We start from the raw sequence: 20,667 nt of genomic DNA, 5'->3' as shown, positions 1-20,667 counted from the left end.
TTAAGATGACCTGATTACTCACATATTTTATCTTTTAGTTAGCACTCATTAGCAGGTATCTGTGTCAGTGTTCTGAGCATGTGGCATCTTCCCTACCTGAGCCCTTAACGCTGTTGCACAGGTTTTCAGAGAGTTCGTCAACAATGTCCAGCAGGAACTTGAAGTCGTTGACGTTGTACATGTGAATGTTATCTGGGTCAGAGGCGATGGACCTCAGCTCATTCTCATCAGCGTTTTTTACACCTGTGAGAAAAATAAACCATGAGTTTGATGAAGGAAGATGACTAAAGTGGTTGCTGGTTGATCATTTTCAGCCCATTCTAGTAAAGTCAGGTACTTTTTCTGCTTCGCTGCATGCAGGTAGCAATCATCTAAAAGTTCAAATGTGTTTTCATTTCCTTTTCTTGAAACCAGTGAAGCTCACTCACCAATAGCATAGAGCTCGATGCCGCTGTCTCTCAGGTTCTGTGAAGTTAAGATGACTTCATCCTGGGATTTTCCGTCAGTGATCAGGACGCCTATTTTGCGGGAGTCTGGACGCAACCCCACGCTGGGTTTGAAGTTGTTCTGAAGGATGAAGTTCAGAGCCATTCCTGTACCACAGTCAGGAAGAAGTTTCAGTTATGTGTGCAGATAACAAAGCACTGCATGCTGCTTTTCTGTTGTTTAACTCCTCTGAAACTAACCTGACCCATCAGAAAGCTTACAGCTGGATCATGTGATACTGAATATGTCCATTATCAGGGACAGTAATCGAGAACTGGTTCTATCTATCGACCCCACTTATCCGTTCCTCTTGCACAAACGCCACAGTTAGCTGATTTCAGTTCATGTGCCAGAGGTGGAAAACAGTGGTACAGTCTACAGCGTTGATATCAACATTACTTTTATTTTCATTGGACAAAAGGACAAGAGTGTGATTCAACAGGTAACAAACTGATGAGCAGCCTTTCTACCTATTCACTGTGATCGCTTTAAAGTTAAACCCCTTATTAATCTATGTGTCTGTCTGGTAGGTTTGGATTCCCATGGAAGACCATCATCTTGCAGTATATCAGTTTTTCCTTCCAGCTGTTCAATGCTAAGCTCAGCTTCTGCTCCAAGTGTTTTGTCATTATTAACTTGTACTACTTCTGTATCTCTCCTTGGTTCACCTCTTCCTCATCGTCCTGCTTATATCTTCTCGGAGCTCCTTCTCCTTCAACTGATACAACTGAGTAATAAAATAAAAGTCTTGTTGAATTATTAGTGTCTATACTTAGTGTGTCTCGCCTCGCTCTCACGCTCCATGTTGCATCTCATTAACTTTGTGTCTACTCTCTCCGGTAGTTTGTCCATCGTCTTCCTCATACCTGTCTGAAGTTTCTTCCTCTTAAAAGTGAGCTTTTCATTCTCCACTGTGGCTGAGTCTCACACCAAGGCTTTGGCCCCAGTATGTAAAGTGCTTTGAAATTATACTTTATACTTTGTATACGTTGTGATTTGCCACAGTATATAAAAATGAATCAAATTTGTCTCCCAGACTGGCACCCAGGTCAGTGAGAGCTGGGCCAAAGTACTAAAAAAAAAAATCACCTGTCATGGTGTTTCCTCCTTTATATGGCAGGTTGGCAACAGCGTTCAACAGGGATGCTTTGGTGGGGTGGGCGTTCAGGTGCCATTCAGTCTTTGGGTCACCGCTGTACTGAGCCAGACCTGCAGAAAATACAACACTAAGGATACAGCAACTCTGATTTGGTGTAAAACAGCTTATTTCAGATACAGGATAGGGTTAGATTGAACTGTTACTCACACAAAGCTACTCTAGTAAATTCCCAAAATAAAAATATGGATCAGGATATCTTCCATTGAGGTTTAAAGATCCCATTAAGTACAGGAGGTTAAGGTTAGGCGAATACCAAGAGACAGCTGTCTGAAGGAAAACATCCCTCCATGTGACTCGTGTCGTTATAGTAACAATAGTGAAAGCTTTACCGATCTGGACTCTTTCTGGGCCGATGTCAAACACGCCGACCATGCGACCAATGAAGCTGCGGATGGTTTTGAAGTTAATGCGTCCAATGCTCCAGGAGCCATCGACCAGCAGCACAATGTCGGCCTTCGCTGTGGTCTTACACTGATTGTCTGCAGAGACGGTGGTGTTGGGAGGAGAGGAGGTTAGTCAGACACCTGGTACACAACAGATACCCACCACAAGTGTCTGTTTAGTCTTACTGTGCGAGGGAAAAGTGTGAAAGAGTGAGAGGAAATACATCAGGAGGAGAGAGGAGTAAGCGGTACATCACGAAAATTCTCACAATCACAAGATGCTTAGACAACAGATTTACATTATGTAACACAAATAATTCACACGTTGTGTAACAGCTGTCAGTGCAGGATTAAGAGCTCTCTCCATGGTCTTTTTTTCTCTCTGTGTCTTTCTTCCAGCACAGCGAGTCATTCGGGGTGTTTTGTGCTGCTGTGGTCTCAGCAGCGATTAGCCTCTCCCATACTGTGATCTACAAGGTCTCCTGCTCCCCAAAGTTACTGCGCATTCCTGCTCCAGGCACCTGTGGGGGGTGAAAAATGGCCGCTCGTCCATGTTTTTAGGACGACACGCCCAGCGGTTAAAAACAGGGCGCCTGTGTGTGTGATTAAAAAGATGAGAGGAGACGAGCAACTTCATTTTTTAGCTCTTTTAGCAGGCAGCAGAAACAGATGCTTGATGCTCGAGTTGGATGCTTGGCCGCGGTCTGTCTGAGTTATACCACCGCCAATAAACAACGCGCTCATGTCCCGGTGCCGTTCATTAATAAAAACAGATGTCATAAACAGAGGCAGCTTTCATAGGTTTCTAATAAGCTGCAGACGACTGTTGGAATCAGTGTCTCTGAGGAAGAGCAAATGAAAATTCAGCCCAGTGTGGCTGTGTCCTGCCGAAAACTGTAGCAGCTCCGAATTGTTGTTGCTTTTGTGTCCAAGCTTCAGTTGGAGGAACTGTGTGGTGTCACTATAAACAAGATGCTTGAAAGTTTCAGAAAATGCAAGTAACTATTTCTGGAGTTGAGATTATTTGCATAAAAGATGCTGATTGTTTACAAGTAAACAACAGTAACATGAGTCTGAACCTGTATATCTCCACTAAGGCTGAAAGCTCCCTGCACAGCATGCATGAGATGAGATCCTTCCAAATTACTTTGAAATGTTTTCTTCAGATTTACATGATGACTCGAAATTGTTCTTGGTTCAATCTGATACGTTTTTGTGATGACAAAATTTCCAGTTGTTGCTCCAATTTGTAATTTTGTCTGTAATCCTGCTATTAAACAGGCAACTCTTCCAGAATTGACAGAAAACCTGCCTTTTTATGTTTGTGATGACACACACTTCACCCTCACTTTTTCTCTCACTCTCATTTGTGGATGCAATTAGCATTGAAGGTTAACGTTCCCGTTAGCCAAATCCTGAAAAGATGATTTGAATCACATTTTCTTGCTTCAATGTCAGATTTTTCCAGCTTTGTTTAAAGAGCAATATTTAAAAAGGATTAAACTTAATGGACAGTAAAAAATAATGTTTCTGCAGCATATTAAGGACGCATTAAAGAAGCTCTGCCAGACCATATGGACCTGTCAAAAACACTGAATTAAAGCCTGCTCTGTTAGAGCTGCAGTTCGGTAAGCAAGGATCTCGGAGTGGCCTGGCGCGTTCCCTGCTCGGTGGGCAGTCGGTCACCGTGTCTGCTCCGCATTACAGCAGGAATTTCTGCCGAGGATCAGCACCTCCTCGGGGTCTGATGGGAAGCATAACATTTTCCTAGCTGCATACATCCCTCCAGCATCGAACCCTCTGGATCATAAAAAAGTCTAATTGCAAACAGAGATCTTTGAGACACCTTATAAATGGGAAATATCTACTTTTGCATGACTAAAGACACATTTGGTCAGCAGATCCTCAGCTCAGTAGTAATCTGTGAGAGCTAATGAAGATATATTCTTATGGTGATGCCATTAAAGCTCAGTGCTGCAGCATGTGAGGGGGTCATTTGTGCAGTTTATATATGGTAAATGGCCTGTATTTATATAGCGCTTTACTAGTCCCTAAGGACCCCAAAGCGCTTTACATATCCAGACATCCACCCATTCACACACACATTCACACACTGGTGATATATGTTCATGTCAACACTTGATCGCATGTAACTCTGTTCCACATTACATTCCCACTGAGACAGTAGGGAGTTGAGAAAATGTGATCCAAGCATCTCTAAATAATTTCAGCGAATCATAATCATCTGTGCCGAGTTTCAGTCCCACAGCGACGGCGACTTCAATTCCCTGTGACAATATATAAATCAAAGTTTTAGCACTAATCTAAGCGACACTGAGACGTCAGAGATCAGAGAACGTCTGCTCTGCAGGCCTGCTAACGAGCGCGGTGAGAAGTTTGTTGTCGGCTTTTACCAGAAAGAGTGACAGGAGGAGATTCGGGTTCATCCTTGAGAGTTGTCTTTTCCTCTCCTGCAAGAGGCAAACTCTCTCCTCCATCAAACATCCCAAACACAGCGACAGAGTACTTTGTTCCCGATCTGAGGATAAAGGGAAAAATAGACAAACAAACATCATGTTCACAGCCTCTAAAGGTCGAAATGGGACTTTAAAGATGCAGCTCCTGTTTTTCAAACTAAAAAAGAAAAGCTTTGTTATATTTTTGCACTGTAAAACACACACACACACACACACACACAATAACTCACACCAAGTTGAATTATAACATCTATAAAACTAAGCTGCTAAAATCAACAGCAAAAAAAGAAAAAAAAAATAGCAGCTAAGTGCTGAATCATTTACTAATATTTACTTTTTTTAACCAAAGATGTGGAACTTTACCAAGTTGTTTCATCTCAGTGGTGAAGATTGCTGCTTCTCTCAGTTCTAAGCAATTTTGTACAGCATAAACAATCAGATGACATCATAGCTGTAGGAGGGTGTGCTGAAACCTAAATGTTTGACTTCAGTCAGATTCGCAGCACTGATTCAAGAATAAATGTTAGTTTGAAAGCATAACAAAGCTTTATTTGATTTATTAAGGGTTGAATTCCAAACTAAGATGTAACTTTACCCTCGAATTTCAAATTAAGAGATTCCCTTTGAAGGAATTTTCTCTGAAAACAATGTGTTTGTGTTCAGTGTTACTCAGACAAAAGCAAATTGTAAGTTTAGCAGATACACTGTAAAAAGTTATGTTAGCTTAAAATGCTATTAGCCAGACTTGGTTTTACCAGGTTTTACCTGTTTTTTTACAGCATGCCTGCTGTAATCAGAATATAATCTGAAATCATTGTATACAACGTAGATTACAAAAGTTTCTTTTTGGAAAAGCTTTACAGTTTTACTACTGTGCATCAACCTTATACCATGTATTCAGCTAGTTAAGCTGCTACCTAAACGTTAGCACTGTTTATGTGTTTAACACATATACATAAAGTCTAAGCGCAGAAAAACAACTTCCCCACATCAAAATTAATGATTTTTGTGCAAACATTTACAATTCTATCAGTCTTTGTGCAATCATGCAGTAATAATTCACTTCAATTCAATTTTATGTACCTAGCGCCAAATCACAACAGTCGCCTCAAGGCGCTTTATATTGTAAGGTAGTAATATAGAATAATACTGTCAAAAAAGGTCCTGTACTGTATCCAGGTCCCTACAGCTTTCCAGTAGAAACCCATACCACAATCCGTATTTTCATAGCAAGTTGTTAGAATCAATATCTAACATGCATCCCTTATCTTTAACCACATTAAATATTTTTTTCACCACAGCAGACCATCTGCCTCCATCTCCAACCCTCTGTATGTCCTCCATAAAACTTGTCTATACTTCCTCTTTTCATCCTTTCATCTCTACTATACAAAGAAATATTCATAACTTAACAGAAATGCTACTTTCCTCTCTCAGCTGAAGCTCATTTAAAATAGAAAGAGACAAAGAGGAAAACTTTTCTGTGGTCAGACGAATGAGAATTGGAAATCTTTTGGAAAACATGGACATCATATTCTCCAGACTTAAGAGGAAAGAGACCATCTGGCATGTTATCTGTACTCAGTCCAAAAATCTGCATTTCTGACAGGAGGAGGCATTGATGCTCTTGGAATTGGCACCTTGCACATCTGGAAAGGCACCATCAATGCTGAAAGGTATTTACAAGTTTTAGAACAACAGATGCTCCCATCTAGATGTCTTTTTCGGGGAAGGCCTTCATATTTCAGCAAAACAATGCTAAACTGCATACTGCATCTACTCCAACAGCACGACTTCATAGTAGAAGGGTCCAGTGCTAAACTGACCTGCCTGCAGTCCACCAGCTGAGAACACTTGGAGCATCATGAAACCAACAATATAACAAAGAAGAGTCAGGACTGCTGAGCAGCTAGAATCCTCTATCAGACAACAATGGGACAACATTCCTCTCCCAAACATTCAGTAGCGGCTATCCTCAGTTCCCAGATATTTAACTGCAACTTTCCCTGATACTGCTGGGTCAAACTACTTTCTGGACCAAATCCTATTGTTGACAAGTTATAGAAATTATGAGTTCTGTTATCACAGTGTCCATTTAAGCCTTTTCCTGTTGACTGTCTTATATATTTGTTGTTTCCTTTTAAATGGAATTTTCTATGTAAGCCATGAAATAACTCTGAAAGCTTACCTGAGTTCCTCTAAAACAACTGTGCTATCGTAGGGGCCAACAAGGAGCTCCCCAAGGTCAATATCATTCCCTGTGGGGTGAAAGGTGACTTTGTAGCCCCTGACATCCCCAGGTGCTGGATCCCAGGACACTCTGAAACTGGTCCTGGTGGGCTCTGAGGTCAGAAGGTTCCTGGGACTCTTGTACGGTGACACTGAAATAGAAGAAATCAGCAGGAACTTCAGGACAAACTCGCCTAGAACTAAACTCCAACTCTTGGCGAAGGTTTTTAAGGATCAGCCACGCCACATTCAAGCCAGTTTCTCATTAGTCCATAATACAATTCCTTGAACCCGGTGTCGACCGTTAGGAAGCCCAGTGTCATGCCATGTGTTAGTAATGCTAGCGTGTGATTGAGCACGTGTTTATCTGTGATTTTAGTGTTCTCGTGAGGAGGCGCTGCAGCACCTGTGGTGTGAAAAATACTCCTCTTAACAAGTAATTTAAACTTGAAGTCAGTCCATGAAATATTTGGTGGGAAAACGGGAAAAAAAATCTGCAACTTGGAACAAAGAAACATATTTTTTTCCAAGGCACCGTGACTTGGTGTGAGGTTTCTCTGAAAAAATGTGAATAAATCTTTAAATATACCAGGTTTATCCGCTGCCTGGAAAATATGGACAATTCTCTAGTTAACTTCAGTACTGAGGATTAAACCCTGGAGGCTACACATCCTCACACATCCTTAGAGTGGGCCTCAAATTTACTTTTTCTCATTATGTAAAAGCTCCTTTAAAATTAGAGCAATATAACATTAAAACTTTCTTACAGGAGTATTTCTTCTTATAAAAATGACTTTGAATGAGTAACTATGTGCCCATTGCATCCAGCACCTGAGCTAAACTCGTCTGAACTCAGTAGATTTGAACTTTTTAAGCTACTACATTTTTAAGTGTAATGTAAGGAGCCACTCAGCAGCAGATTTTTTAATCGTTCAGTTCCACCAGCGATCATATTTTTAGACTGAGCACAGGTTTAAACGTCTTGGCTAAGATGGACATGTTTCTGCAGTGTGCTGTCTCTCAGAGGGTTGAATTATGGACCAACGTACGTGTCGTTCCTACTCCTTGCCTTGCTTTTCCTTCCCTGCGCTTGTAGATGGGTAGAACGGTGATATTGTATGTGGTCGCGGGCTTCAGATTCTTCATGACAGTAGAAGTGGCCTTTGCAGGGATTTTCTGGACCACTTCTTTGCCTCCATTGTGAGGAACGTACTTCAGCCGGTAGTTGAGCAACTTGCCCGGTGCCGGCGTCCACGTGACTCTCATGGTTTTTTCTGTCTCGTCTGACACTCTCAGTCTTTTCCCATCAGCAGACGCTGAAAACATAGAATGCACTTTTAATACTGCAACAACATGATTCAGTATCGTTAAAGAAAAACTAGTTATACCGGTTCCCATTTAAATATGTTCTGGGGAAACGTAATCAAAGTATATTTGACTTATCCAGGGTTTGTTTTAAAGCAGAAACCTGCAGGGCTGAAAAATGCTAAAATCTGCAGTTCCCCCGATGCCCACTTGGGGTTGGCTCCAAAAACGAGTCAGTCCCCTCAGACTCCCATGTTAAAATCTCCAACAGCTGAAATAAACACATTTACAGCCTGCTCCAAAAACAGTTTTTGCCTTTCCCTCTTTATGACACACGTATGGAGGATTATTTTTTCTATAGTTCCCCAGTTTATATTTTATCGATGTTTAAAGTTGTGCAAAATGGTAAATGGCTCATGGTTATGGTATCACTGCCTTTTGCAACATGCCTTTGCATAATCACAAATAATGTGGCTTATTGTGGCATTAACTGAACTAACAGCCCTTCTACTAAGTCTGTGTTTTAGTTTTGTTTGAGTGAAATTCTTGTGTTTCTAGTGTTTTATTCATGCTACTTAGCAATAATTAGTTTAAGTCTATGAACACAGCTTTCACTCCACCATCTCTTCTAAACATGGTCACTTGTGGCTTCATAAAAACTCAGCTGGCAATGCCATTATCTTAAAATCGAGGGTTCATAAAGGATTCCTCAAATTAGTGGGTGACATCAAGGTGGATATGTCCACTTTGATGTTAGTATTTTTAGACTCAGGCCTTTTCATCCAGGAAGTCTCTGCACGGAGCCAGGCTCTGTTTTAAAGGCTGCCAATCACAGCACACACACTGAAAAGGCAATTCCATATGGTGTTTTTAATTATTTCATTTGATTTGTCATGCCCCTTAGTTATTTCTGCTTTCTCCTTACTTTATGTTCCCACTATTATCTTTTCCACCTGTGTCTGATCATTAGATAATGTGACTCTGTCATATTCCCAGTGTTCATTCCTCGCCTCTCGTGTGTGATCTTTGACCTCTGCTGTTGCCAAACTGCTTGTAAGTCTCTGTGCTTTCTTTATTTTTGGAACGCTGGATAGTTTCTGCTCTTTGTCTTACTGCCTGTCCTCAGTCTGCTCCAGCTGCTCCTTGGTGTCCGACCTCTGTTCTATTTACTAAAACCTGGATTCAGGATTTTTACCTGCTAGAGATTTTGTCCTGTTAAAAGGGAGCTTTTCCTTCCCACTGTCATCAAAGAACTTGCTCATAGGGGATCATGCGATTATTAGGGTTTTCTCAGTTTTCTTTGCAGTATTGTAGGGCCTATCTTACAATATAAAGGGCCTTGAGGATTTGGCACTATATAAAAAAAAATGAACTGAATTGAAAAATTGAATTTAATAGAATCTGATCAAATGAAATTTACTTGATTGGTATACATTCACTTTATACCAATCATATTTTCCTTAATGATTAATTATTAAATTAACCTCTGATTTTATACATTTTAGCTTCATTTTACTCAAAATAATTGGGTGAAGGATCATTTTTTGAGTCTGTATAGCTAAAGTTTTGGTCTCAGCTGGACTTCCAACCAGGCTTGTTTCAGAACCCAGACCCAGCTTAATATAAATAATAATGGACAGCCACTCTAGCAGAGTCCAAAAAATAAAAACTGGATGTGAGAAGCATAGGTTCACTTTCATCCTGAAGCTCTTTTCATGTAAAATGTAGTTTTTGCCACATTTCATGTCCTCCAAAAACACTCAGCATTGCTGCCATAAAGCTCATTCAATATTTCTTTATCTGAACCTTTCCAGCAATCATCTCTTCTTTCGGCCACGTGAAGTATCCCTCTGTATTCCCTCAGTCGTCGTTAGCATTCATAACCGCGGGCCTAAATGTTGAGTAATACTATCAGCTACCCGCCAGATGTAATTGGCTGTAAATTAGGCTTTCACCCAGAAGTGATCGGTTGGGAGGAAATGGTAACCACATTTTCCTTTTTGCCCCGAAACAACAGAGAAGCCCTGTGAATTAAAATTAAGTCATTCTGACAATTCTGCTAGCGATTACAAAAACTCTGCGAGGAAATAATATGTATATTTAATGATCCCGGGGAAAGTTTTTCAAACTACTTGATTTCACTCTGGAGGATTTTTATAGGTGGAAAAAAATACTGAATCCAACTTCTCCGTGTGTTGATGGATTTAAACAAATCTAAAACAGGAGATTCAAATTTTCTGCTGGAAAGATGCAAAGGGAGAGCATGAAGTAAGATGCGATAGTTTATCTGTGCCTTCTTTGTTTTGGGTGGCCCATGTGTGTGTGTATGCAAGTGTGTGTGTGTGTGTGTTTAATTTCCCATGTGTGCAAATGAAATGAGGGACGCGTTGACATTTTTAGAGAGTGCCTCAACTCGGACACAATAAGTGAGCATGCAGTTCACAGGACACCCACGCTGTAGTCGTGTTATTACTGAGAACGCAGCACAAGCAAATCTGTCACCGAACTGCAGCTTCGCTTTAAATCTCGGCCTGAAAATAATCTACACTGAAATTTTTAATTTAAATTTGGACAGCTTCCACCAACCAGGAACCAGAAACCCGTTGGAGAGTGCCAACTGTATGATTATGTAAGAAATAGATTTTGTTTTTCCTGACAAAAGGAAGCATTGAATCTGTTCTGGCTCACGTTCATGAGCTTGCAATCAGAACAGCGAGTTTCAGCCAAATGTCTGAGAATAGTGAGGATGTCATTGACTTCCCCTCTGAGGGTTAAAAACACGGGTTCGTGGCCTGAACGCTACCTTTTAAACATCTGGACTGATGCTAACCGGATGATCTCAGAGTGACTAATCACTGTGATCTCAAGCAAAGCACTTTAACCCCCAAATAAAGATTATTTATTCATTCAAAGACAGGAGGATACACAGGTGAGGGTAAATTTCAGGTGATAAGAACTGATCTCAAAATTAGATCTGCTTCAGCCAGAGAGAAGAAAAATTTCTGGACTCCTCCTCTATAAATTGTTAAACACGACTGACATCGCCGAGCAGCCCTCATGTTGAGCAAAGATAACTTTTTTGGCACCAAATAAAACATGAACTACATCTGAAATAACTCATTACTCACCCTATTATACAGATTACCCTAAATAGTGAGTGTGCCATTGTCGTTTTCACCCTATATATGTTTAGAGTTAAGCTTTACTTAAAGTATCCCACAACATACTAGGAAAAGTAATGAAGTCCAGCTGATGGTCACTGCCCAAGAAGCAGACACACTGTGATGTGCCAAAAGCTGCTGATCTTGTTTACCACGACCTTTATGGCAATTTCATAACTTATTAAATCAAGTCATTTAATATTGAACTCTATTCAAACAGTTGACAAGTCTGGCTCCTTTTGTTGCACAAAATAAGTTTTACAGGGAAAACAATGCTCTGAAGCGTTTTCCCAGTGTTTCCCAGCTCCGTATTTGTTTAGTGTGACATGGGTTAGGGTGAGGTGTTAGGGTGGACTCGACATTAAAACAATTGGAGGGTTAATGTGTGTTAACAGAATATTGGACTGGGGAACTTGGGCCCAAAGATGCTCTAACCCAGAAAGAAGACACATTACAAGCTGCACTAATGATCCTTTTTTTCATAACTCTGCTGCCAGATTTTATGAGCATGTGCCGCTGACAAACGGACAGCTCCAGAAAAAAAAGCTGATCCCCCCCCAAAATGCCTTTTGTATGTTTGTGGCTTGTAACAGAAGGGCCAAATATTTACTTGTGTGACTGCGGAAAGTGAAGCTACAATCATCAAGACATAAAGCTAATGTGGAAGCGCCAATAACTGCAATTCCTCTAACGTCCACTTGAGGCTACCAAAGAAACTAGAATCCAACAGGTGGTCTCACTTTGCTGCATCCACCTTTTATGTACAGAATATGCTCAAGTCCCACCTCTATCTCCAAGTGGGCCAACGCCCCCCTCACAGCTAAAATTAAAGGTTTAACTATCACCAAGATTTGCTTTTTTGGGGTTCTGAGAAGCTGTAACTAACAACATGTTTGTCGGCACCGGAGGTGTCAGTGGAGATAATGGTTGTGACAGTATGATGTGCCCTCTCCTAAAGTTTAGCATGGTCTTCTCTGAGTGGGACACTTTCAAATCACACTCTGGTCACTACCTAATGTCAGGATGTCAGTTGTCAGATGTCAGACCATCTTGGTGTCAGTAGAAAGGGCACTGCTGACTGTAGCTCCCACCTTCCTATTAGAAGTTGGGTAACACCATGATGTTCAGGCAAGGTCACAGCACTTACGTCCAGCACTCTATCAAGACCTATTCTACCATGACAAGTGAGACCACACGGGAAGGTTTGCTTTCTGTTTACTACCGGTTGGTCCAATCTGTGATCTGGTTTTTGTTATGAGAGTCAGATCAAATAGAAACATATGTTTGCTCACGGTTAACATTTATTTTGTCTGTTCTTTCATAAATATTTCCTGTAACTGTCATTGATTATATATGAATTTCTTTATTTTTTCAGCGTTCATCCTTTTGTGCATGCATGCATTTTCTCTTACTGCTAAAGATGAAAGACTGAAGAGTCTATTAAAGGTCTTACCATCTGTGATTTCTGATCCCGTGAGTGGCTCGCTCTCTTTGTGGGGGTAGGCGGCAACCACAGAGACCTGGTAAAGTGTCTCTGGAGTCAGACCTTCTAGCACGGTGCTGGTTTCATCTCCTGGCACTGTTTTTTCTTGGATCTCCTGGGAAAACATCGACTTCCACTGAACACGATACGTATTCACATTCCCAGGCGCCGCTGTCCAAGACGCCATGAAGCTGGTGTCAGTTACATCGCTGGTGACCAAGTTTTTAGGAGGACCCCCCTCTGGAAATAACAGTTAAGCAGTGAATTAATCAAAGGAACGTGACATAATAACTTATACTGTGTATAAAATATAAATGGCGATTGTTGATTCCACAGTTTTAGTTTTGGACACCATAGCTCTTAAATTTCCTTTCAAATCATAGCAGATGTTTCCAGACTTGACTGTGAGCATTTTTTATACCATACAGTCACATTGGCAGACATGTTTTAATGTTCTTTCCAGTATTTGTGACTTCTATTATTTAAAACCATCCTCCCTTTTAAACAAAGGGACCATATTGGACGTGCTGCCAGATCAAATTATTTTTCAAAATGGAAACTATTAAAAGGCAATCGAGTGGACCGATCACCACAGCCATAAAGGCCTGAGAGGACGGCATAAACACATGTGAAGAGCTGTCCAGTGCTTTTTGTTCATATTTTGGGGGATATTTTGAGATTTTTCGGCATCATTAGTGAGTGCAGAGCATTGGATAGGGGAAAGAAGAAAGACATAAAACATGTCGGGAACCGCATGAACTCAAAGTGTCCAAGCACCAACAGGAAATCTCTTTAATGTAATTCACTGGATGTCTCTGCTTCATCAAATCATCACTATAGTTCTCCTTTTATTGGAAGATCTTCTGCTGAACACTTTGATAGCTCACTTTTTTCAGCTTTTTGCTGGCTACTCTAGAGTTAATGGTTCGTGAATGTCTCTCTTGTGGGTTTTATGAACCTTTAGAACAATTTATCAAACAGCAAAGTCCTTTTTCACTCCATATTTTGCCTTGTTCCCATGTGTAACATATCTTATTATTATTTCTAGCCCTCTCTGAGTGGATTAAATTTCTATTAATTATTACGTATTGAATATAAATCAGTTATATTATATTTTTGGAAGCCTTTAAACATCAGATCCAGATGAAAATCAACCCTTCTGATTAACGCTGGCACATTCACAGTTCCTTTTCCTCTGCTGATCAATGACCACTGTTTATGTCCTGAGTCCTGAGTGAGTTCAATATTATTTTTAGCAATAAAATTAATCAACCAATAAAGGGAAATTTTCCAGTAATTAAAGCTGTCCAAATTCTGCTTTGCTAATTGTGGAACTGTGGAACATTACAAGCATAGTTTTAATTACTGGATACCAGGAGATTTGTTGTGGATACTCACGGACTAACTTGAATGTTGAAATCATAATTTTTTTTTTTATTGCCTGTTTCCAGACCTGTGGGGTTTAAAATAATACTGCAACCTGAACTACAGCACATTTTCTTTTTCACAAATATTTAAATGCAACTGCAATAAATGTAGAAGTCCTTAACCAGGGAACATGGCAGCAATGCTTCAGATCCGTTTCTGGGTGCCAACCGTGGAGCTCGAGATGCACAGGAATAAGATTTGTCTTGTTACTGGGATTTCTTCGTAAACTTTGTTTTTGGTCTTTTTTCGTGGAAACTTGTCAGAAATAACAAAACAGTTTCAGGATTTTTCCAGATTTTTGGTCTTGGACTTTCCTGGAGGGGCTTCGCATCAGTCACGTTTCAAAATTACCTTATTTATCTGTCAAACAGAAGGTTTGAACAACAAATGGGTGTGTCTCATTACCAGAGGACTGTGACTGAAATGACCAAAATAAAACACGTGCGGGTGAATATGTCTGCAGTGAGTTTTTACAGAGATCGTTTAAAGCCTGAGGTTATAAGACACCAATTCTGTCCTAAAACTATGAAAAAGGCAGATAAATAAACATAAAGGGAGGTTTATAGAGTTACGTTAACCTTTTACTCTGATTGCATTGTCACACTAAGCATCGTTGTCCTAACATCGTGGCAGATGGCTTCCTCTCCCTGAGCCTTGTTCTTCCTGTTAAAGGGGACTTTTTCCTTCCCACTGATGCCAAGTGCTTCTGTGCTTCGGATTTTTGGGAATATCTCTGTGTTATTGTAGGGTCTTTAGTTTACAATATAAAGGCAACTTGGCTTGAGGCAACTTTTGCTGTGATGTTGTACTATACAAATAAAACTGTCCTTCTTCCCCACTCCCCCTGCTGACCTACGCATACCTGGGCCCATGGGTGCTTTTGTCTCAGCTCGACTCTCTACACCCTCTCTGCTTTACACTAATTTGCTCATGAAAAGCGCTCTTGCACAGCGCAGTGAGGTTCATTGTTTTATAGGATTTCCAAAGAGGCAGCAGTCATTGAGGAAACGTTGGATTCCATGTGTGGGCGCGGTCAGCGATCAGAATATTTGTGTACCATGTCTGAGTTCGACTGACGAGCACCTCTTCAACCAAGCCAGGGCAAGGCATAGACCGATCCCACCAGTTAAACAAACTGAACTTTGGGGATCAAATATGTTTTGGCACAGTGCTAATAAACTCAGTGATGGTAGAAGTGACACGGACTGTAAAACTGGTTCATGTTAAAGAGTTTTCAGATGTTTTAGGACCTTAACTCAACTTCATGACAGCTCAGGCACATATAATACAGACGGATATACACAAACCCCACAAATCTACTTTGTGCTGCGTCTCACTGTTGGGTTGCCTGTTGCCTCTTACTGACATACAATCTCCTCTTCTATCATCATTCACAAATATTTCCAGCAATCTGCTGTGTCTGGATAGAAAAGTGAAAGAGGGAGGGCCAATATTGAATTATAACTCTTCGTCTGTGGCGATGAAGTTTCCACAACAGGATAATTATCACCAAATATTAAATCCAGCTATATAATCAGCGCGATGAGCGTGAAATAAATCACATTCAAGCTTTTTTGCCAGTCGATACAGATCTTTGGAGAGAAGGGAGGGAAAAAAAGGAAAACTCCCAGCTCAACAATATTTATAGTAGGAAAAAATGTTTCTGGTCTCTATTCAAAAGAAGAAGAAAATTCAGAATGCATATTTTTAAATCTAATGTTGGAAACGTGCATGTGCAAACTCAAAATAATTAGAAAAAATGAGAAATAACTCAAATTAAAAGGGAGCCTGAATGTTATCGAGAGCAGGCCACTGATTTCCTGCCAAAATGATGGCGGAAATATCATTTTTATCGTCTTTTTAAATGTGCAAAACATGTGGCCAAACAGAAAGACAAGCTCTATTAGTGAATTAAGTCGCTAACAAGTTCTCCGGCATGTCAGGACAAACAAGACTGAACCAGCAGATTGTTCTGTGCTCACAGCAGCATGGGAAAGATGTACAAGGTACAGATTACCCAAATTAAGGCTTTTATTTTGACAGTCTGCATCTCATTTCAATCAATTTTTATTTCTGAGAAGAAAAAGGTTAATCTTCTGTTACTACAAAGCTTAATTTTCAATGCTCTGTGTTTTGAAGCATTTCTCAGTGGCTTTGGCTTTTGCAGGTTCGCTTTTGGAGAATCTTCAAGAATGTGAAATGTGCCAAAGGAATTCAGGAAAAACTGTCAAGCGTGTATTTCTTAGTTTATTTTTAACTGTCACTGGTGCTCAGCTTCAGTCACCCCATTTTCAATGCACTGCACCTCTGCCATCAGCAGGAAGCTACCAATGCTGCCATTTGTTTTATCTTCTCGGAGGAGCTCTGGCTCGAAAAATTGGAAAATAACAGCCGTCACATGTAGTGTGGAATATCTGAAAACTCTCAGACATCTTTTTCCACAGTCCATCAAAGCAAATCGGAATAAAACCACATTAAAGACAGTATTGCTGATTTCTACCACTGTCTATCTATTAACTATCTACAAATCAAAGTCAAGCTGCTTTGAGCTTTTTCCAGGGAAGTTCAGAGTTTTGGGCTAGTTTTCTAGCACCTTCGTCACTCATAGTGTGAACAGAAACAGCACCTAAAGGCCATGTGACTGAGGCGGGTCTGAGGTGCTCTCAGGTCTGGCCTCTTTGTGCTGTGTCTGGGACTCCCTGCAGTCACAATGGAAAGTCTCTTGGATCGCTGCCTTGTATAAACTTGGCTATTTGACATGTTCCATCGACCATCAGCCACCAAAGTATGCAGAGTCACTGCAGTTTCATCAGGGCGGCCTAGATGAAGATAAAAACTTCATTCTGGTGGTGTTGCTGGTGCTGTTTCATATCACAAGAAAAAGTCTGTCTAGCTCAGTGAATAAGAGAAGAACTGCCCTGAAACCGAGTCTCCACTCCGAGTGTCTGGGTTCACATTAAAGGGCTCGTGCTGTCACACGACATGTACATGAAGCTGATTCAAAACACCACAAAGAGAGTAACTGACAGGGATGTCATATTTCTCCAATATTAGCTTTATTGGCTCTCTGTTAAATCCTGGATCTAATTTAACCCTGCAGGGTCCAAGCTACTTTGTTTTTTCTTTTTTTGGAGCATAGACTGTGAAAAGACCCAGTGTGTCTCTGACAGACTATAAAGGAAAGGATTGCAGCTGCACCCAGGATATCTAAAAGACAAAAGGAAGTTTTGGAAATCTTAAAATGAGAATGTGATCAGGCCTCATCATCACTGAATTCATTCATTTTCAAAATCTGACACAAATGTATTTCTTATTTTGCTTTTTAAAATTTATCCCCCTTTTTATTTTCTCATTATTTACATTCCCATTTCAATTTCAATTTGTTATTTATTGATTTCCCCTTTTTTTAATTTTTAATTTTAATTAATTTATCTGTATGTTTATTTATTGTCAGGGACCCAGTGTGATGTGTTTTTGATTAGTTATATGTTTGGATTTGTTGGTTTTTGTGGTTTTGATTCTCATTATTGTTTTCTGCTTATGTTATATTCCTAATTCTAGTCCTTAGGTTTGTGTTACCTTGCCTTTCCATGCTCCACGTCTCATGTTTAGTTACTTTTGTCTCTGTGCTTCATGTTTTCCCTGTCAGCCGGTCTCCCTGTCAAGTCTACATCTCTGTGCCTGTCTTGTATTTCCTATTTTACTTTGACAGTCTTGCCTCCTGTGTCCTGTGTTTTCAGTTTTGCTTCCTCCCCGTCTTGTTATGTCAGATTAGTCCCAGCTGTGGTTCCCTCCTGTTTCTCATCCCCTTGTTACCCCCTGGTGTATTTAAGCCTTGTGTTTTCCTTTGGCTGTTGCTGTTTACCCTGTGTACTGTGCATGTTTTGCTGCGCTCCTTGTTACCCAGGTTACTTTTGAGTTTTTTCTTAGTTTCTAGTTTTTAGGTTTTCTTTCCTTTCCTGTTTGTATTATTTGAGTTTGTTGGCACAGCTTTAAAGCTTCCTCCCTGAGTTCACTCCTTGATTTCTCGTGAGTCCTGCATTTGGGTCCTTCATTCTGTCTGCCACACTGTCACATGTCACATTTATGTCTTTATTTATTTTTGGCTGTGTCAGTCTCCTGTACAACAAGTCTAATAGAATCTGATAAAACAGGAAAATAAGTCAGAACCCAAATCATCATTAACATTCAATTACAGTTAAAATATTTAAATGCATCTGTTCTTTTTGTAGGTTCTTCTAATATAGATTATCTAGCACTACTTTATTTAATATTTATTTTATTTGTATATTTTTAGTTTAATATTACCGAATCTCTTTTCTATCTGTTGCCAGACACTTTCATTTTACTTACAGGCAGTTGTATTTTGTATTTATTTCTTTGCCTAGTTGTCTTTTTGATTTCTATCAAGTTGATACTTGCTACATATTTTTTTCTAATTACTATCAGCTGGTCATTCATCTGTGAAGGACTTTGAACTGCACTAACCTGCATGAAATGTGCTATCCAAATAAAGTTTTACTGATCAACTGATTAATTTTAACGTCTGGAAACTTTTGTTTTTGGATCAGTAGCTTCCAAACTTTCATGAAACACTCAGAGGGAAATATTTGTTCACAGCCAGTGTGACCACAGCAAACCACAGCAGGTTTTTCCCCCTTTTTAAACTTTATCACCTCAATTTCTTTGGCTAAAGATGTTTGTTCACTCTTTTATAGCAATTGTCAGCCAAACTCACTGAACAAAGGACACGCTGGTAGACTAGACCACAACTTAATCTCACCTGAGGTGCAAAAGCTGCAAAGAAACCAGTCCCCTGCTGAAAGCTGAGGTCATTTTCAAAGGTTACGACACATTTAGTGTCCCAAGCTGATGCAACTGCCAAAGAAAAGAACTCATTACAAGAATTAAACCTCTATATATGTATTTTTAGATCTTATGAGGCTGAAATTTAGAGTTTTATGGAAGTCCAAGTTGTGAAAATATAAAAGATCATCCTTAAAAGTCATTAACATAAAAGCAGAAAACAAAAACTGTCTGGAAAATCTCTTTAAATACACCTCATCATCCCCATTCTTGCAGCTTTTACTGACATTTGTTTTTACTAGTTTGGAGCTTTTTTTTCAGTGCTCTGTGGAAACCATTCAAATTGAATTATATAACTCTGGATATGCACAGTCATCAATCTGACAAAAAAGTGACATGTTCCCTTCATATTAAAACCATTTTCCATCCCACAGCAGCATCACGCTCCCCCAGTTCCACAATCAGGAAGTCCTGGTTAATGTCAGCGCGCTGGAGTTCTTCCAAATGCAGGAGTGAAGCAGAAAGCAGCTGCAGCTTCTTTTAAATATCAGCTGTGGACAGGCTTGCGTCACACAGCTGAGCGAGATGGGCCACACTTATGCAAACGTCTTAAGACTTTATCCCGAGCTCTGCTGTGTGAGTGTTTGAACAAGTTCGAAACAATGAAAACAAAGCCTCTGTGCAGCATTCATGCAGTAGGCAGTAGTTCGGTTTGATGGATCGCAGAAAACATTGTGCTGAATCTGGCTTGGAGACGAGTTTTCCATTTTAGCATCCATAAACGGAAATCTCCGGTGCAGAAAACAAGGTCCTGATGAAACCCAACACGGGCTGTAACTGTACAGTTATAGTTTTAACGTGGTTTTAATGTGGGTAAAGGATCGCTGCTGATCTGAGAACATTAAGCCTACAAGTGCAAAGGACGCAAAGGTAATGATCACCCTCCTGCCAGCTGCTGATGTGGGCTACAGCCAGGAGAGTCTGGAGCCTTACCGCTACAGTTACTGACAGTTTTCTGAACAAGCTAAAGTTCACCCTGTGTCTTTAAGCTTTCACAAACAAACAACACAACCTCAGCTTCAGGCCCAATAACATGAGAGAAGTCAGCTGTGAGCTTTGAGCACCATAGAGAGGGTATTCCAATAACCACTCGCTTACCAGGCAGGGAAGACAACCTCCAGCTGCAGGTGTCACATGGGGTAACTAGGACTGTGTGACTGAGGCCTAAAATAAGGAAACGTGGTAACAAAGAGGCAGAGATGCTGGCCACAAAGTGAGCTTACACTAATGTCTAAACACTTAGTGCACACAGCACTACATCCTCAAAGAGACACAATCTTCCTTTTTATGCACAATTAGCACCTGACCTGTTTTACTGATGGTGAACGGTTGAGTGATGCACACATTTTGATGATTTTTTTCTAATTTATAGCACAAGTGGGTAAGTACATGGCTTTTAAATGGAGTCTATGGTTGTATTGGAAGATATCCAGGGTTTAAAGTACTGAAATAAGAACAAATAAATAGAGGATTTGTGCTGATATACTTTCTATACAGAAAAAATAACCAAAGTCATCCATCACTTAGAAAGAAGAAATGTTTTTACCTCACAGTCCAGCAGACCAAGACCTTGGCTGTGTTCCTAACTGAATGAAATAATACGAGCTTTATCAGGATGATTTAAAGTTCAGTTTATCTTGTTAAATAGCTGTCAGTTCAAAATAAATGTAATCATTATTTTTGATGTAAT

At 40.1% G+C, this 20,667-nt stretch overlaps 1 protein-coding gene across 5 annotated transcripts in view; it reads right to left on the bottom strand.

The window, feature by feature from the left end:
- col12a1b (collagen, type XII, alpha 1b) overlaps positions 1-20,667 on the bottom strand; it is a 153,728-nt gene that overhangs the window by 103,648 nt on the left and 29,413 nt on the right. For 4 of the 5 annotated variants that reach the window (XM_031751530.2, XM_039599428.1, XM_039599429.1 and 1 more), the window contains exons 13-20: positions 12,654-12,923; positions 7,784-8,050; positions 6,694-6,886; positions 4,443-4,567; positions 1,975-2,124; positions 1,576-1,695; positions 429-593; positions 97-243 (exon numbers count right to left, since the gene is read on the bottom strand). In XM_031751530.2, the coding sequence (XP_031607390.2) occupies positions 97-243; positions 429-593; positions 1,576-1,695; positions 1,975-2,124; positions 4,443-4,567; positions 6,694-6,886; positions 7,784-8,050; positions 12,654-12,923 (1,437 nt within the window). The remainder of the gene's footprint in view (positions 1-96; positions 244-428; positions 594-1,575; positions 1,696-1,974; positions 2,125-4,442; positions 4,568-6,693; positions 6,887-7,783; positions 8,051-12,653; positions 12,924-20,667) is intronic. The other variant, XM_039599432.1, reaches the window with a different exon arrangement.

This window comes from Oreochromis aureus, linkage group 15 (assembly GCF_013358895.1).
Source record: "Oreochromis aureus strain Israel breed Guangdong linkage group 15, ZZ_aureus, whole genome shotgun sequence".
Lineage (NCBI taxonomy): Eukaryota > Metazoa > Chordata > Actinopteri > Cichliformes > Cichlidae > Oreochromis > Oreochromis aureus.
Note: the sequence above shows the minus strand (reverse complement) of the source record. Positions and strands in the feature narration are given on the sequence as shown.